This window comes from Pristis pectinata, chromosome 4 (genome assembly GCF_009764475.1).
Source record: "Pristis pectinata isolate sPriPec2 chromosome 4, sPriPec2.1.pri, whole genome shotgun sequence".
NCBI classification, from domain to species: domain Eukaryota; kingdom Metazoa; phylum Chordata; class Chondrichthyes; order Rhinopristiformes; family Pristidae; genus Pristis; species Pristis pectinata.
In genome coordinates this window covers 60,439,669-60,465,415 of record NC_067408.1, presented here as the reverse complement: position 1 = coordinate 60,465,415, position 25,747 = coordinate 60,439,669, and the positions used below count along the sequence as shown (strand labels likewise).

The 25,747-nt window shown below is 47.1% G+C and overlaps 1 protein-coding gene across 5 annotated transcripts in view; it reads left to right on the top strand.

Moving 5' to 3' along the window:
• Window positions 1-25,747, top strand: part of phldb2b (pleckstrin homology-like domain, family B, member 2b) — a 185,953-nt gene that overhangs the window by 116,075 nt on the left and 44,131 nt on the right. For 4 of the 5 annotated variants that reach the window (XM_052013321.1, XM_052013323.1, XM_052013320.1 and 1 more), the window contains 5 exons: window positions 5,285-5,440; window positions 8,562-8,672; window positions 17,318-17,407; window positions 20,439-20,570; window positions 24,437-24,577. In XM_052013321.1, coding sequence (XP_051869281.1) covers window positions 5,285-5,440; window positions 8,562-8,672; window positions 17,318-17,407; window positions 20,439-20,570; window positions 24,437-24,577 — 630 coding nt within the window. The remainder of the gene's footprint in view (window positions 1-5,284; window positions 5,441-8,561; window positions 8,673-17,317; window positions 17,408-20,438; window positions 20,571-24,436; window positions 24,578-25,747) is intronic. The other variant, XM_052013324.1, reaches the window with a different exon arrangement.

Below are 25,747 nucleotides of genomic sequence, written 5' to 3'. Positions count from 1 at the left end.
CATCTGCAGTCTCTTGTGCCTTCCAGGTTCTTTATGAGGTATGTCAGTAAAGTGAAGATCCAGTCTGCATTGGGCATGTCTGTAGTCATATAGGAAGTACAGATTCCATTGATGTGTCTTAAACAAGAGGTAGGATTTCCACTGGGAATGTCTATGGTTGAATCTGTTTCCACAGGAAGTGCGTTCACCGACAGGTATCAATATCGACAAGAGGGACTGTCTCTTTTGTGTGTGCTGCATACAAGAGTGTCCCTTGGACATATTTGTATGCAGGCAGTGGAGTCTCCAATGGACAATGTGTAGAGTCTCAACTGGGTATGTCTACAGTCAAATGGTAGAGTCTCTATTAGGAATCTATGAGACAATGAGTGTACTCTCTACCAGGTATGTCTGTCTATAATCAGAATCAGATTTATTATCACTGGCTTAGATTATGTGAACTTTGTTGTTTTGCAGCAGCAGTACTATGCAAAGACATAAAAATTGCTATAAATTACAAAAATAAATAAATAGTACAAAAAGAAGGAATAACGAGGTAGTGTTCATGGATTCATGGACCATTCAGAAATCCGATGGCGAAGGGGGAGAAGCTGTTTCTGAATCGTTGTGTGAGTCTTCAGGCTCCTGTACCTCCTCCCCGATGGTGGTAATGAGAAGAGGTGGTGAGGGTCCTTCGTGATGGATGTCACCTTCTTGAGGCACCATCTCTTGAAGATGTCCTTGATGGTGGGGAGTGTTGTGATTGTGATGGGGCTGGCTGAGTCTACAACCCTCTGCAGCCTCTTTCGATTTTGTGCATTGGAGCCTCCATACCAAGCGGTGAGGCAACCAGTCAGGATGCTCTCCACCATATGTTTACAAGAGTCTTTGGTGACATACCGAATCTCCTCAAACTCCTAACAAAGTAGAGCTGCTGGTGTGCTTTCTTCATGATTGCATCAATGTGCTAGGCCTAGGATAGATCCTCTGAGATGTTGACATCCAGGAACTTGAAGCCGTTCACCCTTTCCCCCACTGACCCCTCAATGAGGACTGGTGTGTGTTCTCCTGACTTCCTCTTCCTGAAGTTCACAATCAATTCCTTGGTCTTGCTGATGTTGAGTACGAGGTTGTTGTTGTGACACCACTCAACCTACCTATCTATCTTACTCCTGTACACCTCCTCATCACCAGCAACGTTCTACCAACAACAGTGATGTCATCTGTGAATTTATAGATGGCATTTGAGCTGTGTTTAGCCACACAGTCATAAGTGTAGAGAGGGTAGAGCAGTGGGCTATGCATGCATCCTTGAGGTGCCCCTGTGTTGATTGTCAGCGAGGAGAAAATGTCACTACCGATCTGCACTGACTGTGATCTCCTGATAAGGAAGTCGAGGATCCAGTTCCAGAGGGAGGTATGGAGGCCCAGATTTTGAAGTTTGGTGATTAGTCTATAATGGTATTTCTACAGCCGTGGGTATATTGTCCAATGAATACTTATGTAGATGGGAGGCAAAGTCTGCACTGAATATGTCTATCAGCAGATGGGAACATCACTGGGAATCAAACCAGGTAGAATCTGTGGACTGGAGTTACAGTCTGCATTGCCTGTGTCTCTAGACCAGAACTGCAGATTCCATTGGGTAAGTCTGCAAAGTCTGCAGCCAGGCATTGTGTGTGTGTGTGTATTAGTCTGTATATTTTCCTTAACTTCATGATGCTGTTTGCTCTATGTTGATGTCATATTTGTTTCAAATTGACCCTATTTTATCCTGAAGTCCTCCCCTCCAATGCTGTTGTGTGGTGGTTGTATCAATGGCGAAGTCCCAGGTGGAGTCAATCTGCCTAGTTTGATGGGAATTGCAGGCATCATTTTGAAGAACTGGTTCTCTGTTCCTGGACTGTGTTGGCTTGATGGATCGAGAGGAGCTAGGTCAAGGTTGGGGAAGCTGTAAGCTGCAGAGAACCTGTGGTGACCTGCGGAAGGTAGTGTGTGTGGGTGTGGAGAGTTGGGGGAACCCACTCCCCATCAGTAGACCTTGTATGTTAATGGGCAAATTTGTTTAGGGTCATAGAGCAATACAGCATGCAAATAGGCCCTACAGGCCAACTCATCTATGCTGATCGATGCCCATCACAACTCATCCCATTTGCCCAGATTTGGCCTTTATCCCTATAAATCTTTCCTATCCATGTACCTGTCCACATGTATTTTAAATGTTGTTATTGTACCTGCCTCAACCACTTCCTTTGGCAACTCGTTCTATATACCCACCACCATCTGTGTGGAAAAAGTTGTCTCTCAGGTTCCCGGTAAATCTTTCCCCTCCCACCTTAAACCTATGCCCTCTGGTTCTTGATTCCCTTTCCCTGGGAAAAAGACTGTGTGCATTCATCCTATCCATGCCCCTCATGATTTTATACACCTTCCTGTACTCCAATGAATAAAGTCCTAGCCTGCCCAACCTCTCCCTATTACGCAGTTCCTCAAATTCTGGCAACAATCTCATAAATCTTTTCTGCACTCCTTCCAGCTTAATGGCATTGTTCCTATAACAGGGTGACCAAAACTGAACACAACACTCCATGCATGGTCTCACCAATGTCTTGGACAACTGCGACATAACCTCCCAGCTTCCATACTTAGTGCTCTGACTGATGAAGGTTAGCGTGCCAAAAGCCTTCTTCACTACCCTGTCTACCCATGACTCCACTTTCAGGGAACCATGTACTTGTACCCCTAGGTCCCTCTGTTCTGCTTCTTTCCAACTGTGCTCCTAACATCAGGATGGGTGTGTAACGGGAGATGTGAGCCTCGGTGGGAGGCGACATCTTTCGAACATGGGACAGCTGAGCTTGAGTTGCCTGCCTGGTGTCCAGGAGCTTGGAGTTCTGGCTCAGGGCCAAACGTGTGGTTGGGGGAAGGACTGAAGATCAGGAGAAGCCAGGACCAGAGAGTAGAAAGGCACAAAGAAATAGAAAGATCAGAGCTACTACAGACAAAGAGGAGGGGAGTCCCCTCACGAGATGTGAGAGATCCCCTGGCAATGTATCTAAGAAGACAGAAGAAATCTCCCACTGTCCTGTCAATTAACGTCACCAAAGGTAAAGCAATTTCTTTGATTGTGGGATAACCAATCTGCTGGAGAAACTCAGTGGGTCAAACAGCATCTGTAGGAAGAAAGGAATCTGGTCGAAACGTCTGCAGGGTTTTGACCCGATTCCTTTCCCCCCATAGGTTGCTGCTTGACCCGCTGAGTTCCTCCAGCAGATTGTTTGTTACTTCAGATTCCAGCATCTGCAGTTTCTTGTGTCTTCTCTGGCTGTGCTGTTGCCTGTACCTCAAAGTGAAGCTCAGTGTGAAGGTGTTGTGATGGTGGGTGTACATGGATACTTGTAACATGTTTTGTACTCTGCGTGCATGCATGTGTGTGTGTGTGTGTGTGTGTGTGTGTGTGATTCTTGAGGATGGGGATCTGACTGCACCCATCCCCTCTCCAGGTAAAGCCATCTGGCGTTCCCAGGAGGTCTCCTGTCCCAGTAATGCTCGGGCACTAGTCTACTGGGCTGCTGAGATCATGTTCCCAGGTGGTGAGACAAAGCTGTGGGAAAATTCATTGCTGCATTTCTCTCCTCTCCCTCCCTCTCCCCTCCCATGCCCCTTCACTCTCTAGTTACTTCCCCTCAACCTGGGTGAACTTAAAAACTGCCCCTGGATTCATGCCCCTGACTACAATACCAAGGGGAATGCATGTTAAAGCATTTCATCAATAGCATATCTGAACATTATTATTAAATAAGGACATCATAAATAATTATCTTCCATTAGTTCCCTGTGGTGCTCCTTCTGGCATAGGACCCTTGTTTCAATGTCCTTGTGAATCTGAGATGAAATTAATGAGGTTAATGATTTGACCCCGAGCAATGTTTTGGAGTATAACATGTCAGGTCTCACACAGCTGCCCCTACTGCCAATCCTGCTGGAATTCTAAAAACATTCAGTGGCCGGATGTTACAGATCAGAGTTCCACATTCTGTGGGAACAGCTGAAAAAATGAAAGTGAAGGTCGAAAATAAACTTGAGTTTTCAATTATCTGGCTTGGAGTAAAAAATCAACAGAGGGTCAGGATGAATGAGGTGTTCCTTAACCCATCCATAGTGTGTGAGAAGTTAGAAATCTGCTTCAGATCCAAATTCTCCAGGATTGAAACCTGCAGAAATGCAGACTGTACCCTTCCCGATATTTGGTGGCAAATTTCCAGGAACTCTTGTGTTTGCCAGATATCTAGAATTCCTTGGTCCTGTCAGTCACTTGGGAGAGACATCAAGGGTGGAGTGGCAGCTTCAGTGACAATAGGGGATTCCATGTTCACAGACTGGGTACCACGGCCTCACTGGAAACATCAGTTCTCATTGGTCAGTCAGAGGTGAAGAGAGTCAGCAGCATTAAATTCCTGGGATGACCCGTCCTGGGCCCAGCACATAGATGCAATCACAAAGGAGGCCTGTTAGTGCCTCTTCTTTCTCAGAAGCTTAAGGAGATTTGGCATGTCACCAAACACTCCAACAAACTTCTACAGATGCACTGTTGAAAGTATCCTGACTGGTTGCATCAAGGGCTGGTACGGGAATGTGAGTGGTTGCAGAGAGTAGTGGACACAGCCCAGTCCATCACAAGCACAGCCATCCCCACCATTACAAGGCGCTGCCTCAAGAAGGCAGCATTTATCATTAAGGACCCCACCATCTGGGTCATGCCCTCTTCTTACTGCTGCCATCAGGCAGGAGGTACTGAAGCCTGAAGTCCCACACCTTCATGTTCAGGAACAGCTACTTTCCCACAGCCATCAGGTTCTTGAACTGACCTGCACAACCCTAAGCAATGGAACACTACGGACCACCTCTTGCACTGCTGTGGATTTGTCTTAGACTGTGTCCTTTGTCTTTTGCACTTAATGTCTTGTTTTTGCGCAGTCTTTTTTTTCTCTCTCTTTTCACTGCCTAATACAATTTACGTTCTATGATATAGTAAAATGTTCTATAATTTATGTTCTGTGTGTTGTCTGAATCTACATGCCAGTGGTGCTGCTGCAAGCAAGATTTTCGTTGTAACTGTACTTCACCGTACTTGACAATAAACTTGAGTTGAGTTGCGAGAAGTGATCTCAAGTCCCTGGGTCTGTGTGCTTGGGAATCAGCCCCTGTTGCACTGCATTGTGTTGTGTGAAGGCTAGCATGGCAAGCGAAGAGATGGAGCAGTTCTGGTGTTTAGCTGGCACCTGACGAGGTTGTGTTTCCACAGGATGGTGAACAGCTGGATGCTGATGTGAAGCGATACGATGACCTGGAGTTTCAGCAGCTGGAGCAGGAGAGTAGGCTTGAGGAGGAGAAGGAGACCCTCTCCAAACAGCTGCTGGGTGAGGTGGCAGAGTACCAGCAGAGTATTGCCACCAGGGAGGTGAGTGATACAGTGGCCAGTGAGGTGCCTCACACAGAGATGGGATGAGAAAAGGAGGGAACAAGGGCCAATAAAGTCAAGAAATTATGTTAATCATCCCATTGTGGATCTGTAGAACAATGCAACACAGGGGTGAGCAATTCGGCAGGTTTTAACTGTGCCTGTCCTAAGCTTTATCCACAATTCCTCCACAAAGTATCTAAAGTAGATAGGGTGGTAAAGAAGGTGTATGGCATGTTTGTCTTCATAGGTCAGGGCATTGAGTATAAGAGTCAGGAAATCATGTTTCAGCTGTATAAAGCTTTGGTTAGCTGCACTTGGAGTATTTGGTGCAGTTCTGGTTGCCCCATTACAGGAAGGATGTGGAGGTTTTGGAAAGGGTACAGAAGAGGTTTACTAGGATGCTGCCTGGATTTGAGGGTATAAGCTATAAGGAGAGGTTAGACAAACTTGGGTTGTTTTCTCTGGAGCATCGGAGGCTGAGGGGAGATCTGATAGATGTTTATAAAATGATGAAGCGTAGATGGAGTAGACAGTCAGAATCTTTTTCCCAGGGTAGAAATGATAAGTACTAGAGGACATGCATTTAAAGTGAGAGGGGAAAGTTTAAAGATGTGCAGGGCAAGTTTTTTTTTACACAGAGTGGTGGGTGCCCGGAACGGGCTGCCAGGGATGGTGGTGGAAGAAAATGTGATAGTGGTATTTAAGAGGCTGTTAGACAGACACGTGGATATGCAGGGAATGGGGGGAAATGGATCATGTGCGGGCAGAAGAGATTTAGTTTAATCCGGCATCATGTTTGGTGCAGACATCATGGGTCAAAGGGCCTGTTTCTGTGCTGTACTGTTCTATGTAATCCCACCCCGCAGCTATTTCCCCCAACCAGACCAAATGTTTTGTGAGACTCAATCTCATTCTCAGAGAGTACAGAATGCCTTGGCTGTCTGTGGTACCTTGCCTCTTTCTCACCAGCTCTGATTGTGATTCGTTGCAGGGTCCAAGGGTCTGTGTTTCATGCTCCCAATAATCTGCGGCTGAGCCGACTGCACAAAGGTCCTGATGCAGGCTCTCAACCTGAAACTTTGACCACTCCTCAGCCTCCACAGATGCTGCCTGACCCGCTGAGTTCCACCAGCAGTTTGTTTTTTTGTTCCAGGTTACAACCTCTACAGGTTTCTTGTGTCTGCACAAATGTCTCTGGAAGCATGGTTTTATAATAGAACAATATAATAGAATATAAAATAACAGCACGACACAGAACAGTCCCTTTGGCCCATGATGGTTGTGCCTAATTAATTAAGCTAATGACGCCTAATTAAACTAATCCTTTCTGCCTGCACATCCCTCCATTCTCTGCATATTCTGTGCATATCTAAGAGCCTCTTAAACGCCTCTATCGTTTTTGCCACCACCACCCCTGGCAGCGCATTCAAGGCACTCATCACTCTCTGTATTAAAAAAAAACTTGCCTGTACATCTCCCTTGAACTTTCCCCCTCTCATCTTAAATGCATGACCTCAAGTATTAGACATTTCTACCCTGGGAAAAAGATACTGGCTGTCTACTCTCTCTATGCCTCTCACAATTTTGTAAACTTCTGTCAGGTCTCCCCGACACTCCAGAGAAAACAACCCAAGTTTGTCCAACCTCTCGTTATAGCACCTGCCCTCTAATCCAGGCAGCATCCTGATAAACCTCTTCTGCATCCTCTCCAAAGCCTCCACATCCTTTCGATGATGGTGTGACCGGAAATGAATGCAATATATCCAATTATCATATAGTCTTCACACTGTGAATAGAAGGCAGTGTGCTGGAGTAGGAGATCGTAACTGCACTGTCACTATGGGCAGGCTGAACTGGAGGAAGGTGTGAGATTGGTCTTCCTTTGTGGTGTGAAATGGACGTAGCAAATGCACTGCTGGACAGGCCCAACATCAGATTTCCCTCTCCAAAGTGGGTGCCAAGTTAAGCCTGGTCTAGTCCACCTACTTTGACCTGTTCTACATTACTGATCCAGGTGATCTCACTCTGGACGAAGGTGGATTCCATCATAAATGTGGACTCAGGAGTGCAAACTAAAAGCTGTTGACAGAAAATGTACACAGATGTGAGATTGTTAGTACGTTTTTGATGTGTGTTATGAATCATGTAGACAGCGTTTCACCAGGGCCAATATAAATACACTTTTTTTCCCCCAGAGTTGTGCCCTGTTTACTTTTCAGTGAGTCCTGTTTGAAGTGCTTTAGACTTGGATTTTCTTGAGCTGAGCCACGCTGGCCTTTTTGAGAAATTTTGGTCTCTATGTCACATGACTGCCACTTTTTTTAATGGTACAGAGCTGACCTACCCTGGAGGTGGTGAGTTTGAGTCCTCTCCCTGAGGAGTTAGTTCAATAGATTGCTGACTGGTTCTCTTGGTGTTAAACAGAATGACCAGGAAGCTGCTCAAACCTCAGCCAATTCTCCAACAAAAACACAACTGTCACCCTGACCCAATGAGATTGAAGCATCCGGTATAAACCTCAGGTCCAGCAGGGATAGATCATAAACGCCAGCGTCACTAGATGCATTTTATTGTAAGGGAAAATACTCATGTATTTTTTCAGCTTACCATTTTTGTCACTTACTTATTTGCTAATTATAAACTCAGTTAATAATCATTGAACTCTCCAACTTCTGGTAAACTGCTCCCTCTCTGTCCCTTTTCTTTCTCCTCCTGATCTACCCAGTTCCTCCGACACCCACCCCAGCCGCCCCACCTCCCTCACTTGGTTCCATGCTCCTTCCTCTCCCATTGGATTCCATCATCTGCAGTCCTTTTTCACCTCCACCCCTCACCTCCCAGCCTCTGTCGCTATTCCCACTCTCCCCTCCTCCATCTGCCTATCACCCCTCCTCACCTCGATACACCGATCACCTGCCAGCTCTCACCCCACCCCTTCCCCTCTCCTCTTTATACCGACTATCTCCCCTCTTTCTTTCAGTCCAGATGAAGGGTATCAACCGGAAACATTAACTGTCCATTTCCCTCCACAAGTGCTGCCTGATCCGCTGAGTTCCTCCAGCAGATTTTGCTAGTAATTGTACAGTTTGATGGTTCTCATGAGATCTCTGTTTTGCAGAAAAAGATTGCATCATTGAGGAATCAGGCCAATCAGATCGTGCAGCAAGCTCAGCTGGAGCACCAACACTTCACAAAGGAGAAGAACAACCTGCTGACAATGTTGCAGAGAGTAAGTGTTGAAGGGAAAGGTGTCCAGCGTTGTGGTGGGAAGGCTTGAGATGTGTTTGAACAATGTGTGCAAGGGCACCGTACTTAACAGAACCAGCTCCCTTCTTTAGTGAGATCCTTGGGAATGTTGCTCTTGTATGATTGGAAGGGTTACACATCACTAGCCAGAGTGGAGAGGACTGGGTAATTACCATACTACCCTAATCAGAATCAGATTTATTATCACTGACTTATATGACGTGAAATTTGTTGCTTTGTGGCAGCAGTACAGTGCAAAGACTTAAAATTACCATCATTTACAAAAATAAATAGTGCAAAAAGAGGAATATTGAGGTAGAGTTCATGGGTTCATGGACCGTTCAGAAATCTGATGGCCGAGGGGAAGAAGCTGTTTCTGAATTGTTGAGTGTGGGTCTTCAGGCTCCTATACCACCTCCCTGATGGTAGTAACGAGAAGGGGGCATTTCCCGGATCATGAAGGTCCTTAGTGATGGATGCTGCCGCTTTGAGGCTATGCCTCTTGAAGATGTCCTTGATGGTGGGGAGGGTTGTGCCTGTGATGGAGCTGGCTGAGTCTACGAACCTCTGCAGCCTCTTGCGATCCTGTGCATTGGAGCCTCCATACCAGGCTGTGATGCAGCCAGTCAGAATGCTCTCCACCGTGCATCTTTAGAAATTTGTAAGAGTCTAAGTGGCTGAGAATGAATTATGTTTAATTATCCTCCACTCACTGTATTTTGGTAATTGGTTTATTATTGTCACATTGTAGCGGCTAGCTACACACTACGAAATGAAGACACAGAGTCGCTGGTTTGAAATCAGAAGTCGAATGAACAACAGGGGTGCAGTGTGCCTTTAATATCCGAAAACTTCCTGCGCTACAGTTCCCACGCTGACGTCACGCGCGGGTCACCTGACCTTCCAGCATGTGGGCTTTCCTAGCCCGACAATGGGGAAGGAGGGGGGCCCCGCACCATCTTAGATTGGGGCCTCCGACGACGTTCGCGATGTCGGGAGCTGGTTCAATGCCGGTGCAGTGAGTCGCTACATAACCCCACCCCCAGAACCGGCGATACCATCGCAATGACCAGAATTAAATAAACTATGACTTGGGCAGCCTGCCGGCTGGCTCTGGCGTTTCCTGGACCTGCATGGTGGCCGGCACCCGTGGGCGTCAGCGCCCCACTGCTGGTGGTAGAAACACCATTGGTCAGTCAGTGTCTCAGACCTGGTGGTGGGTGGGGTGCATTCGATTGCCGGGTCTGGCCTGCTGGGCCGCTGGGCACGTGGCGTGGCAACGTGCTCGACGGACACCCCACTCTCCTTTTTCACCCGCCAAAGGACATCCGCCCAGGCAGCCACCTTCCGGGGGTCGCTGAAATCGGCATCCACCAGGAGCAGGTGGATGTCATCGGGTAACTGCTCCAGGAAGGTCTGCTCAAACATAAGGCAGGGTTTGTGGCCGTCTGCCAGGGCCAACATCTTGTTCATGAGCGCAGAGGGGGGTCTGTCACCCAACCCATCGAGGTGGAGGAGGCGGGAGGCCCGTTCGCGTCAGGAAAGGCCGGAAGTCTCAAGAAGGAGGGTCTTGAACTTCTCCTCCTCCGGGGGCGCCCGGATGAAGTCCTCGACCTGGGATGCGGTGTCTTGGTCAAGGGCGCTCACCACGTAGTAGTACTTGGTGTCGTCCCTGATGATCTGGCGAATCTGGAACTGGGCCTCGGCCTGGTCAAACCAGACACGAGACCTGAGGGTCCAGAAGGTAGGCAGTTTAAGGGCTACTGCCTGTACCTCTTGTTGTGCAGACATAGTGGGTCCAAAAACGTTTGGGCCCGTCGGGGTCACCAATGTAGCGGCTAGCTACACACTACAAAATGAAGACATAGTCGCTGGTTTGAAATCAGAAGTCGAATGAACGACAGGGGTGCAGTGCGCCTTTAATATCTGAAAACTTCCTGCGCTACAGTTCCCGCGCTGACGTCACGCGTGGGTCACCTGACCTTCCCGCGCGCGGGCTTTCCTAGCCCGACGATGGGGAAGAAGGAGGGCCCCGCGCCATCTTGGATCGGGGCCTCCGACGACATTTGTGATGTCGGGAGCCAGTTCGATGCCCGTGCGGTGAGTCGCTACAACATAATAATATGACAGTACAGTGAAAAACTTCGTTTTGCATGCCATCCGTACAGATCATTCAATACACAGGCACATCAAGTAAGTACAAAGGGAAAAGCAATAACAGAACGAAGAATATAGCTTTACAGTTACAGAGAAAGTGCAATGCAGATAGACAAATAAGGAGTAAGGGCCATGATGAGGTGGATTGTGAGATCAAGAGTTCATCTTAATCATACAAGAGGTCCGTTCAAGAGTCATAACACCGGGATTGAATCTGTTCTTGAGCCTGGTGGTGCGTGTTTTTGAGCTTTTGTATCTTCTGCCCGATGGAAAGGGGGAGGAGAGAGAACGACTGGGTGGGTGGGGTCTTTGATTATGCTGGCTGCTTTACCTGGCAGTGATAAGTGTAGACAGAGTCCACGGAGGGGAGGATGGTTTGCATGATGGACTGAACTATGTCCACAGCTCTTGGCAATTTCTTGCAGTTTTTGGAAGAGTAGTTGCCATACCAAGCCGTGATGCATCCTGGTAGAATGCTTTCTATGGTGCACCTATAAAAATTGGTGAGGCTCATCAGGGACATGTTGAATTTCCTTAGCCTTCTGAGGAAGTAGAGGTTCTGGTGTGCTTTCTTGGTAAAGCATCTACATGGTTGGACCAGGAGAAGTTATTGGTGATATTCACACAGAAATTTGAAGCTCTCAGCCATCTCTACCTCAGCACTAGTGATACATACAGGGTATGTGCTCTGCCCTGCTTCCTGAAGTCCCACCCTGCTTCTGGAAGTCCGTTTTCTGCAGTACTTACCCTGGTGACCTCACTGCCATGAGTGATTAGGAATGATTTAATGCACAAGATCTATCTAATTATATTGTATCCATCCTCCACTCATTGCATTTTTTTCTGCTGTAATTACCCTCCATTTGTTGGGAGATATTGCAGGATAAGCAGCATATGTAGAGGGAAATAGAGGTGAACATCTTTCATTGGAACTGGATGCTGATGTCAGGAAAAGCAAGGGATGAAGCTGTTATACAGTGCAGGGCAGCAATGGTTAACAATGAAAATGATGCAAAGCAGGGTGACCAAGGACAAACATTGACATAAAAGGTGCTGCAGAGGAAGTCTCAATAATTGCAGGAGTATAGCAGAGAGTAGTGGGAAGCATGGAAAATCCAGAGAAGGTGCCTAGGAATGTGGAAACTCCCAGTGGTCAGTTTTACTGGAACTCTAATCTAACTTGGTCCTATAATTCCAGCTTCTGATTTCTATTAATTTTTTCCTGAGAATGCTGCTTCATTCCTGGAAATCACGTTGGGAAATCAGCCATTTGGGAGAAATTTACCACATAAGGTTCCTTAACAGTGTTATTTCAAAGTTGGCAAGTTAAACATGGGTGACCTCCTCTCAGAACCAATGGTTGTTGTTTCTGAAGTTTGGCGATCTAATCAGTGAGGAGTTTGGTGCCTCCTTGGTCACTGGTTGGCTACTAGAAGGTTTGTAGCCGTCACTTTGAGTCATTTGGCAGATGCAAAGGATTACACGGAACATAGAACCATAGAACACTACAGCACAGGAAACAGGCCATTTGGTCCTTCTAGTCTGTGCCGAAACTTTATTCTGCATACAACATAGAAACAGGCCATTCAGCCCAACCAGTCCAAGCCAGTATTTTTGATTCACTTACACCGCCTGCTGTCTTTTCTCATCTAAATTGATCAGTGTAACCCTCGATTCCTTGCTCCCTGAACCACTTGTCCAGCCTTTCATTAAATGCATCTATACAATTCACCTCAGTCACTTCCTATGGTAGTAAGTTTCTGCATTCTCCCTTTTGAAGTCCCTATTGGGTTTCTTGGTGCTGAGGGGAAACACTCTCTCTCCATCCACTCTATCAAAACCTTCTGTCATCTGAAAGGCCTCTGTTACGTTACCCCAGAGCATCTTGTCTCAAGAGTAAAGAATCCTATCTTGTTCACCCTTTCCTGGTGCATACACACTTGTATCTCTGGTATCGTCTTTGTATATCTTCTCTGAACACTTGCCTGTGTGTTTATATCATGTAATATGGTGACCAGAACCGTACACAATACTCACACCAAGGCTTAATGCAGAGTTTACATTACTTCTCTGCTTTTCAGCTCTATCCTTCGAGAAATAAACTTAGTATGTTTTTTCCTGGTATCATCAACAGATTTATAAACCATGACTAAATCATTACTATACATTATGAAAAGCAATGGTCCTCGAGAAACACCACTCCCCCAATATCTACTTCGTCAGGAGGCTGAAGAAATTCGGCATGTCCCGGTTGACCTCAGCAAATTTTATAGATAAACCATAGAAAGGATCCTATCCAGGTGCATCACAGCTTGGTATGGCAACCGCTCTGCCCAAGACTGCAAGAAGCTGCAGAGAGTTATGGGTACAGTTCACCACATCACAAAAACCAGCCTCCCCTCCATGGACTACAATCAAAGACCCCTCTCAGCCCAGACATTCTCTCTTTTCCTCCCTCCCATTGGGCAGAAGATACAAAAGCCTGAAAGCACATACCACTAGACTCAAGGACAGCTTCTGTCCCACTGTTTTAAGACTATTGAATGGTCCCTTAGTACGATAAGATGGACTCTTGACTTCACAATCTTCCTCATCGTGGCCTTGCATCTTATTGTCTGCCTGAACTGTACTTGCTCTGTAACTGTAACACTTCATTCTGCATTCTGTTATTGTTTTCCCTTGTACTACCTCGATGTACTGATGTGATGAAACAATCTGTATGGATGGCATGTAAAACAAAGTTTTTCAATGTACCTCATTACATGTGACAATAATAAACCAATTTACCAAAGGGCTAGCCTTTACTCCCACCCTCTGCTTGTTGCTTGCCCTGACTCTGCATTCTTTGACCCCCTTCATTAGTCAATTACAGGGGACTTTATCAGGGACCCATTGAGAATTTGGATAACTTAAATCCAGATAACTCTTACTCCAGTTTACTCTTAGTATGCTCTACAAAATCTCTTGTGAGGTTGGCTAGGCAAGAAAGTCAATGTTGACGATTAATTGTTATGCTTTTCATCTCTTGTAGAGCTGGTATGTCTGCTGCCTCACAGCACCTGAGACCCAGGTTTGATCCTGACCTCTGATGCTGTCTGTGTAGAGTTGCATGTTCTCCCTGTGACCATGTGGGTTTCCTCCAGATGCTCCAGTTTCCTCTCACAGCCCAGAGCATGCGGGTTCTTAGGTTAATTTGCCATTATTAATTACCCCTAATGTGCAAGTGAGTGGTAGAATCTGGGGCATGTTGATGAGAATATGGGGAAAATTATGAGGTACATAAGGCTGAAGACCAAGCATAAAGAAATGGAATTAGTGCAGATGGGTACTTGATGGTCAGCATGGACATAACGGGCCGAAGGGCCTGTTTTTGTGCTGTTTGACTCTAGACTCTAAGGTGACAAATTAGTGGACAATGGGATTGCTTGGGTTATTTTCCATTTGATAAATGGTAATTGGTTTATTATTGTCACATGTACCAAAATACAGTGGAAAAACTTTGTTTTGCATGCATCCATGCAGATCATTTCAAAACATAAGTACATGGAGTTAGTACAAAGGGAAGAGCAATAATAGAATGCAGAATATACAGTTATAGTTACAGAGAAAGTGCAGTGCAGGCAGACGATAAGGTGCAAGGGCCATAATGAGGTAGATTGTGAGGTCAAGAGATCATCTTTATTGTACAAGAGGTCCATCAAGAGTCTTATAACAGCGGGATAGAAGCTGTCCTTGAGCCTGGTGGTATGTGTTCTCAAGCTTTTACATCTTCTGCCCGATAGAAGGGGGGAGAAGAGAGAACATCCAGGGTTGGAGGGGTCCTTGAGTAGCCTTAATGAGACTTACAGATTTGGTGGGCCGAAATGGCCTGTCAATGTCCTTGAGGAAATATGGGAATGTGAGAGAGGAGGTGCTGAACAGGAAGCAGAAAAGCTGAAGAGGGACAAAGCACTGTGGTGGTCAAAGAGGAGCAATGAAAGAGGAGAACTTGCAGGGAATAGGATTGGTAGCTGGGGGGAATGTTTAGGGATCTTCCAAAACAAGGGTGAAGGGTTGAAAACTCAGTCTTGCTCTCAAAAGAATGAGAGATGAGGATTAATACAGAACTGGGCTAGAAGGTCACATTGATAAACATGCCACTCTAAGTGGACCAAGACTGCAAAAGAATTTGGAAAAGGAGGTGGCAATCTTGGCATAACTGGTGGGCATCACTTCTGCCCCAGAACCTCCTCTTGTCACTGGGTTTTGGACCATTGATTATTGGGAGCAATTGGATCAACTTCACCGGTGCCCTGTGTGATTATTGCTGATGTAAGTGTCAGGTCCTTCTGTGTGGTCACCTGCCCTTTAACCAACAGTGCTGATCTGCACTCTGAGCCTTGCTCTTCCACCCTAGTTTGTCAGGAAATGTCAGCAGTGATGTGGCATCTGTATAAATAACAGGCTGAAATAGTTCTCACAGTGAGAGCTGCAATGCCTAGTGGTTTTTGTATAAATAGCAGCTTGAAACAGCTTCCCTCTCTGCACGCTGCGCTATTGAACAGTGCTAATTACTTCTAGCTGTCACATTCACCTAAGTTGTGGTTGGACTGGAATGCTCCTCACAAATGCAACTGAATTCCCAGTGCTAGGTGACACTTCTCCTAGATTTGCTGGAGATGAGCTTTTCCTTCCCGAGGCATAGGAATCAGCACAGAAGTCTCACGTTACAGGATGGAGCCTTGAGTTCCACCAGGGGGATGTAAACACCGGCAGTGCAAGGCTCCCAACATCCTGCAGAAAGACAGAAAGGCTCTCAACAACCAGAGACAGGGGAACACATTGCACAAGTTCCTCGGATACAGAGGATTTAAGGTCTGATGGATCTGAAGTATTTGGAAGGTTGAAATGATCCGATAGGGGAACTGTTTCCTCAGGCGGAGGAATCCAGTATAAGAGGGCTTTGCAAATTAGAGTGAAGTTGTGCTGGAGTGAAATCAGAAGCCAACTTTTTACCATTGACTCCGTGTACACTTCTCGCTGCCTTGTGACAGCAGTCACATAATCAAAGACCCTTCCTACCCTGGTCATTCCCTCCTCTCCCCTTTCTTGTCAGGCAGAAGATATAAAAGCTTGAGAACATGTACCACCAGGCTCAAGGACAACTTCCATTACACTGTTATCAGACTCTTGAATGGACTACTCGTATGCTAAAGATGAATTCTTAATCTCCCAATCTACCTCGTCGTGGCCCTTGCACTTTATTTGTCTACCTGCACTTTCTATGTAACTGCAACACAATATTCTGCATTCTGTTTCTATTTTTACTACCTTCATGTACTTATGTATGGAATGTTCATCTGGATGGCACACAAACAAAAGCTTTTCACTGTATCTTGGTACATGTGACAATAATAAACCAATATCAATACCTATCAGTACCAATACCAATACAAAGGCTGGGAATTTTGGAAGCCTTTCTAGCTCAAGACCCAGGAGTCACTTGACGCTTCAAGACTAGGCGTGGTCTGCATTTGTTAGTTAAGGGCAGTAGGGAAATGGGAGCAAAAGTTGTTGGAGAGAGTTGAGGTACAAGCTGAAGGGACATGCTTCCCTTCCCACCCACACTGCAGTTTGTGCTGTTAGGGAGATGGAAGAGGTTCTGGATTCCACTCTGTTGGCTGGAACGGTCGTCAAGCATGGAGCTGAAACTGAAATGAAGACGACAACTCAAACCTGCCACCAGCCCTGCTGGAGCAGTGGGGATTTGGACACTACTGGAGCTGAACAGGAGAGTGACAGGGTGTCTGAGCCGATGCACTGATCACCTTCATGTGATAACATGTCCAACAATCCCGTTGGTAGCACGATACTATCAGCCTCACCACCAGGAGACAGTTCACCAGTGAGCTGGGAGATGGGGGTTCACTGTTGGGGGTGTAGCAAGTGTGCCAAGCCCAACATTATCCAACAGACGTCACCAACTGGCCCCGGATGAGGCTACAGCAGTACTATTTTGTTCTTGAAATCGCAAGAGTGTGCTTATTAAACAAACTCCTCCTTCACCATTCGATGCTCAGGGAAGCAAACAGACAACAGAAAACATTCACATTTTCAGCACTTCTCACCAGCTCACCAGAAAATGTGCACAAGGGTGAAGGATCACCTGGACGCACCTTGTAAATGAGTCATGCCAGTGCCTTTTAATCATTGGCTATTTACCAATCAGAATTGCAGTTGGCTATAAACCATATATATGTCCAAATGAAGGTTCTCAACCTGAAACATTGACTGTCCATTTCTCTCCACAGATGCTGCCTGACCCGCTGAGTTCCTCCAGCAGCTCATTTTTTGCTCCAGATTCCAGCATCTGCAATCTCATGTCTTTTGCTATGTCTGAATTCATAATTATTAGTGGCTAATACATTGGACAACAATGTTTTAGATATATCAAATCAGCTTTTAATGAATCAACACCCTTGTTCTCCTCAGGAAAAAGAGAACCTGATGAGTTTGGAGAAGGTCTACTGTGAAAGCACTGGTGGGACCAGCCTCCCTATCAATCCAAACATACTCAAAGAGGTAATTATAGTCTTTCACCCTTTCCAGTCTGTAAACTGCCCTGCTAACAATATTTTTTTTGCATATACTACATGGCTAAATGTTGCTTTGAGTACACAGTGTGAGTGTTGTTTAGAATGGGTTAATCTGTCCTGATCTCTTGAGATTGATCCTCTGTAGAGCAACTTCCATTCTACCTCTGCCTGGCAGAACTGGTGCTTACCCTCAGCAACTTCTCTTTGATTTCTCTCACTTTCTCCAACTGAAAGGTGTAGCTATTGGCACTCACATGGGCCCTAGCTACATCTGCCTTTTCATAGGATACATGGAGCAGTCCATGTTGCAAACCTACTCTGGCACCACTCCCCAACTCTTTCTCCATTACATCGGCGACTGCATTGGTGCTGTCTCCTACACCCGTACGGATCTTAATTTTATGAACTTCGCGACCAACTTCCACCCCACACTCAAATTCACTCGGTCCATCTCCGACACCTCTCTCCCCTTTCTTGATTTCTCTGTCTTCATCTCAGGAGATAAATTATCCAACAACATTTACAACAAACCCAGAGTCTCACAGATAAGTTGACCACACCTCCTCTCACCCTATCACTTGTAAGGACACCATTCCTTTCTCCAGTTTCTCCATCTCCACCTCATCTGTTCTTGAGATGAGGTCTTCCACTCCAGGACACCTGAGATGTCCTCCTTTTTCAGAAAACGGAGCATTCCCCCTTGTGCTATTGATGGTGCCATAACCCACATCTGCTCTATTTCCCACATTTTCACTCTTAGTCCATCTTCCCCCAGACCACAACACATCTGCTCTATTTCCCACATTTTCACTCTTAGTCCATCTTCCCCCAGACAGAACAGGGACAGAGATCCCCTGGTCCTCACCTACCACAAGAAACTGGAGTCTTGACAGGGTGGGTGTGGAGAGGATCTTTCTTCTCATGGGAGAATCTAGAACCGGGGGTTACTGTTCAAAAATAACTGGTCACCCCTTTTAGACAGAGGGCAGATTTTTCCCTGAAGGTCATGACCTTCAGGGAAAAATTTGAAAGTAGAACACAGAACGGTACAGCACAGGAACAGTCTCTTCGGCCCATGATGTCTATGCCGAACATGATGCCAACTTAAATTAATCCCTTCTACCTGTACATGACCTATATCCCTCCATTCCCTGCATATTCATGTGCCTATCTAACAGCTTAAATACCACTATCATATCTGCCTCCACCACCACCCCTGGCAGCCCGTTCCATGCACCTCCCACTCACTGTGTAAAAAAAACTTGCCCTGCTCATCTCCTTTAAACTTTCCCTCTCTCTCCTTAAATGCATGTCCTCAAGTATTTGACAATTCTACCCTGGGAAAAAGATTCTGGCTACCTACCCTATCTTTGCCTCTCATAATTTTGTAAGCTTATATCAGGTCTCCCCTCAGCCTCCAATGCTGCAGAGGATACACCAAACTCGTAGAGCAGCCTCACTGAGAGGCTGGAACTGTTGCGGGTGACTGCAGATCTGGACTCACTGAAGCTGTCTGATGTCCCCCCCCTACTTTTGCTTGACTCACACCCTCGAGCTGCTGATGGGACCTGAATCAGAGAGAGCAGAGAGGGCAGCGAGGCCGCACCACTTCCATTCACACCCCTGGTTAAGCTGTGGCAGCCTTCAAGGTAATATACCAGCTTTAGGGTGTTAAGCCTCCAGTCTGTGATCTTCCTCCACCCCCAAGGATATGTTGGAACATGGTAACCGACCCTCTTCTCCTGCCACTGGGTTCATCATCTCCATCCCCCACCTCCCCCACCCCCCCAGTACTGGCTTTACAACACCATGTCCCCCAACTCTGTGTCCCCCAACACTACTTCCTAACCCCTAGCAAGGTTCAAGTCGAGTTGAGTTTATTGTCATGTGGACAGGTATGGTGAGGTACAGGTACAGTGGAAAAACTTGCAGTAGCATCACCGGCACTTTGGTGCAGACAACACACAGTATATAACTTATGCATAAAATTATACCATACAGTGGAAAGAAAGACTTTGCAAAAGCAAGACTTTTGTGCAAAATAAAAACAAAGGCACAATCGAAGACAAGTCCATGGTAGTGCAAGAGGTGGTTCGTAGTGTTCCATTGCTGAGGTGGGGTTCCCAGGGACACTGAGTCCCACTCCCAAGAAACCATGTTCCCCTTATCTCCATCCCCCCACTGCTGGCTCTATAACACTATGTCCCCCATCTTCCCACTCTCTGTCACGTGATACTGGTTCCCAAATCCCTAGTAGGCTTCCCTGGGACACTGAGTCCCATTCCCATGGCATTGAGTTCCCCTCACCCACTGGGTTTCCCTGAGGAGTGACCTCCTGTGTTGACATTCTGAGCCGCAATACATTGTGATCATGCTCTCAGGTGTGCAAGGTGTGACGCAGTGCCTACACTGACCAGGCAAATCTCACGGCTGGCGGTGCCCAGTTCGCTCCGTATGAATCCAGTCTGCAGACTGTAGGTGACTGAAATCCCACTGTGCTGACTGCGGTTAGTTCATGGCTGGAGGCTGCTGAATCCAGAGGTGCAGCAGTGCCTGAGACAGGCAGGCTAGGACGTACTGGACAGTCAGCTGGGAGGTATCCAGCGCAAGCTGCTGCCGGGGGCTGTGTCAGTCAGGGCTCGGAGACTTCAGATGTCCCCCCTGAGGGCCGTACACTGATCAGGAGCTGTCTGGATCAGTGAGGGCAACAGCAGTTTGGACTTTCCACCATCTAACCATCGCATTGCCTGTTCATTCTGATAAACTAATAGTGCCTGCAGATTGTCTCCACCCTGTACTTCAACTGCCCTCATCTCTCCCCCCACCCCCAACCTCTCCTCCCCCTCACTGCCTTCACCTGCCCCACCCTCCCCTCTCTCACACACCTTCTCCCTCCCTACCCCTCTCTCTGCCATTACCTCTCCCCCTCCCCCTCCCTGCTGTATATGCCTCTTGCCTCACCGTTGGCCACTGTGCTTTGCATCTTTGAACCTTTGACTCTCTGCTCCCTTTGCCAGGACTATGTGACTGTGAGCCAGATCAATCAGTTGTACAGCACCAGCTGCCCTTGTGTGTGGGTGGCCCCACCCGCTGAGCCTGCCGCTGAGGACTCCATGCACCAGCAGAGAGGGGCGGCTCACCCTCAGGAGGTCGGTTCGCTTCATCAGTTGTGTCACCTTACACCTGGCTGGGGTCCGATTCTAACCCGAACATAGTCACAGAGAGACACGGCATGGAAACGGGCCCTTCGGCCTAGCAACTCCGTGCCGACCATCAACCACGCATTTGCGTTATTTTTGTTTTATTCTCTTTATGTTCTCTTCAACTCCCCCCAGATCCTACCCCTCATTCACACACTAGGGGTAATTTACAGCGGGCAGTTAACCCGCTGACCTGCACACCTTTGGGCCGTGGGAGGCAACTGGAGCACCCGGAGGAAACTCACATGGGCTGCCTCCTCTCTCATCCTGTGCTGAACAAGGCCAGCTTTTCAGTGTGGTGTCAGCGGGAAATGGACCATGGGTTGGTCCTCCGGCTCTGCTCTTAGTTGCCCCTTCCGAAACTTCTCTGCCCCATGGTGTAGGGGAACAGGGAACCTGAGCGCCTGAGAAAGGGACCCCAACCCATCCTGGTTGGGGGGAAGGAGGGTCAACAGGAGAAGGCTACAGGATAACTTGAGGGTTACTCCCACCCGCTCCCTTCCTCCCTGCCCAAGCCTCGCCCACAGCTCCAGCTGCGCCCTGTGATTGGATGGGCTCTAAGCCGTCAGCCACTTGGGGGCCTGGCTATTTTGATGGAGCCTGGGGTTGGATTAGATTCACTCCTTGGGCTTCTGCTCCTGGCTGGGACATTGGTCAGTGTAAGGTCACTGCCTAGGCCAGAGACCCCTTGTTCAGATGGCCACCACACACTGTGGCACCTTCAGTAAGTCATCACAGTGTAAGAGAGCTCAGGTGTGGGCCCAGGTGAGCTCAGGTCTGGGATCGGGTGTGGGCCCAGGTGAACTCAGGTCTGGGATCGGGTGTGGGCTCAGTTGTAGGACCAGGTGAGCTTGGGTCTGGGAACAGGTGTGAACTCGGGTCTGGGAACAGGTGTGAACTCGGGTCTGGGAACAGGTGTGAACTCAGCTCTGGGCCCAGGTGAGCTCAGCTCTGGGATCAGGTGTGGGCTCAGGTGTGGGTCTTGAGGAACTGAGGTCTACAGCCGGCTGGTGATGTAGGAAGCCATGTAGTGTCTCGTGTTCCACAGCCGGCAGCAAAGGTAGAGTGTAGAAGGACACCATTCGACGCATCGAGTCTCTGCCAGCTGTCAAAGCCATCCCATCAGTCCCATCAAAGGCCCTTATCCTCCTGTCACCCACACACCAGAGGCCAGTTAACCTTCCCACCCGCACATCTTTGGGACATGGGAGGAAACCGGAGCACCCAGGGGAAGCCCACACAGTCGCAGGAAGAACATGCAAACTCCACACAGACAGCACCTGAGGTCAGGATTGAACCCGGGTCTCTGGTGCTGTGAGACAGCGGCTCTAGTCACTGTCGCCCTGCCTCCTGCCACATTTGGGACTAGTTCCCTGATGATCATCTCCCTTTGAGATGTATTCATTTCCAGAAGGCAGGTAAGTCCAGCATTTAGTGCCCGTCCCTCATTACCCTTGAGAAGGGGGTGGCTTTGGAGGCCTTACTGGCAGCCAACAGTACTCTTCTGTCATTCAAGGCCACTATCATGCAGCCCCCAGAATCAGTCGAGGACCTGAGGGCATTCCACTGCCCACCCACTCAGTCCCGTAGCCAGTGCAGTGTCTTGAAGGAGGGAGGCGGGCAATGTTGGAGCCTCACCCACTTTCTCTCTTCTGTCTCTCTTACCTGCTTTCCTTGATCTAGCCTTCAGAGTCATTGCCTCTCTCTAATGGATGTGGCTCTCCTCTGCACCTCTCCTCCTGCCCTGGGCCTAAACCAACAGCGGATGATGCAACGCATTGTGTAAATGCTTCTTCTCTTCCTCCTCCTCCGCCTCCTCTTCCTTCTCCACCTCCTCTTCCAGCAAAAAAACATTGCCGACACAATCAGGTACAGTACCAGTGCTTCACCCCCCCTCCAGTATCAGTCTGGGACATGCTGCTGCCTGTCAGTTTAATTCAAGCTGTACCAGAGTTTGTTTTATGATAAGAGGAACCACTTTCCCTGCTCCAGTAGGGTATGGGTTGTAATGCAGTGTGTATCTACATTCAAAGAATAAATATTCTGAATGCTAGGAATCTGAAACAAAAACAGAAACTGCCAGAAACACTCAGTAGGTCAGGCAGCATCCGTGGAGAGAGGAACAGAGTTAATGTTTTAAGTCGATGACCTTTCATCTGAACTGCGAATAGTTAGAAACCAAACCATTCTTAAGATGTAGAGAAAGTGAAGAAGGTTGTCAAAGAATACAGCAGGATATCTGTTTGTCTGTCTGTCTGTCTCTCTTCCTCTCTCTCTCTCCCCCCCTTTCTCTCTCTTTCTTTCTCTCCCCTTTCTTTCTCTACCTCTCCCCTCTCTCTCTCGCTCTCTCTCTCTAGTTTCTGTCTCTCATTTTCTCCCTTCAGCACAGAATCTGTGAATTTGATTTAAACAATATTTATTTGGCAGCCAAATGATTCAGTCAACAATTACTGACTTAAACAGATGTCTCTTTGTAAACCCCAAATGTCAGCAATGATCTGACATCTGGCATCATTTGTTCCACATTGTCTTGTGTGGGGAACACGATGAACTAAAATGTTGTTCACACAACTCTGACAGAAACAGCACTGTACCATTAAACATCAGTGACCCAGAGGTGAGCAATTTTGCACACACTTCTGTCGGTGTTATGTGCACTGAGAAGTCTGGGTCCTAAATTTGTGGCAGGATTTTAGTTTCTATGTTCTGCTGGTTTCAAACAACCCCAGGTGATGCCAACATTGGTTCAAACACAAAATTCATCTGCAGTGAGGTTTTCAAGCTTATTTGTCTGAAAAAATTAGAGTCCTTATTCCCTCACCTGAATCTCTGCTGTTTAAAGCACCAACACTTGATCTGCATTCTTTGTCCTCACTGAGTTCTCTGACCTTGTACAAGCTCAAAGTCAGCCCTTGCAAAGGTCTCTCCCATTTGGGTGATGCTCAATGCTGTTTTATCGCCAAGAAAAAAAAACGTGGAGCAATTTCCTGAGCAGTGGATCCTTGAATGGGAGTGAATCATTTAGATGGTACTGGTAGTCACCTGGACTGTTCCATTGAGCTGGGGCTTCCAGTTATGCATTGGGTCTAAGTGCACATAAAGCACATCTTCTGCAACTTCTACCAGCTAAATATCCTTCTGTTACAGTTTTCAGGGGGGATGTTAGCACACTGGTTCATTGTCAAAGTCGAATTTATTGTCACCTGCTCAAGTTCATGTATGCATTGGTGTAATGAAAAACTTACTTGCAGCAGCATCACAGGCACATAGCATCTTATTAGCAACATTCACAAGATAAATATAAAATAAACATAAATTATACAAAGTTATACAAAAAAGAATACAATTAGAACAAAAGAGAAGTCCGTTTTAGTTCAAAGTGATCAAAGTGGTCATAGTATTGCTAAACTGTAGTTATTTGGGCTGTGCAGGTTGGTTCAAGCACCAAATGTTTGAAGGGAAGTAGCTTGAACCCAGTGGTGTGGGACCTCAGGCTTCTGTACTTCCTGCCCGATGGTAGCTGCAAGAAGATGGTTGTTCATTCTGATATGAGATCATTGCATTAAAATAATCCAAGGCTGGTATGTTATGGGTGTGGAATTAATCTCAGTCCTCCTCCTACCAAGTGTGACCAGACCTCTGGTGGTGGTGCCCCTGGTGAGTGGCTGAAGTATTACAAGAAGTAAGTGTGTCACTGACAGGAACTGTACCTGTTGATGTGATATTAATGACGTTACGCGGTAAATGCTGTTTTGCCGTGAAACTTTTTGCTTGCTCCAGGTGGTCACTTGAACATATTACCTTTGGTTTCAAAGAGCTTCCGTACTCTGGAGGACAGGAAGAAGCAGCAGAAAGAGGGTATTTACCAGAGCGACACAGTGCCAAGGAAAAAGGCCAACGCAGGTACTACCTCGAGGTTCAGTAGTTCGACACTTGGCCGCAGTTCCACCCCTAAGGTCAGTCTACGAACACAATCATTAAAAGTTCTTGTCGGATAGCTGCATGGTGTTGATTTTGTCTGGTGGGGTAGACTATTGAGTTTAGAGGGACTCAGCCTTGCTTTGAAGTCATACAGTACAGAAACAGGCTCTTCAGCCCACCATGTCTATGACGACCCTGGAGCAGACATTGAACTTGGTTTGGGCCCTTTGGAATTGCAGTATTGCAGGCAGCTCTCTCTGTGTGGAGAAGGTTGGAGCTGATGAACCATTTCTTTATGGTTATGGATAGAGGGGAGGACACTGCACCCTGACTCCATGGAAAATGTAATTGGGTGCCGGATGGAACTGCAGTCCTGACAATCCAATTCATGGCCTTCAGGTTTATTTGTAATTACCTTACAGCATCAGATATAGAAGCAGAATTAAGCCATTTGACTCATCGACTCTGCTCTGCCATTCATTTACAACTGATTCTTTCTTCAACCCCATTCTCCCACCATCTCCCCATAACTCTTAAACCCCTTACCAATCAAGAACCTATCGATCTCCTGCCTTAAATACATCCAATGACTTGGCCTCCGCAGCCCTCTGTGGCAACGAATTCCACAGATTCGCCACCCACTGGCTGAAGAAATTCCTCTTCATCTCAGTTCTAAAGGGACATCCCTTTATTCTGAGGCTGTGTCCACGGATCCAAGACTCTCCTACTAGTGGAAACATCCTCTTCACGTCCTCTCTATCCAGACCTTTCAGTATCCAGTAGGTTTCAATGAGAACCCCCTCATCCTTCTGAAGTCCATCAAGTACAGGCCCAGAGACATCAAACACTCCTCATATGTTAAGCCTTTCATTCCTGGGATCATTCTTGTGAACCTCCTCTGCACCTTCTCCAGGGCCAGCACATCTCTCCTTGGATATGGGGCTCAAAATTGCTCACAATATTCCAAATGCAGTCCAATAGATGCCTTAGAAAGTTTCAGCAGTACATCCTTGCTTTTATATTCTAGTCCTCATGGAGTGAGACTGGTGACCAAGGTAACATAATTTCAGAGTAATCCTTCCAACAGGTAGCTCTCTGATAGGAAAGTCACCAGGTCAGCAGTTTGAATGGGTGTCTCTGCTCATGGATGGTGAGTTGGAGAGTTAGGTTGTTGTGTGTGTCCAGTGCACACTCTTTTTGAGGAC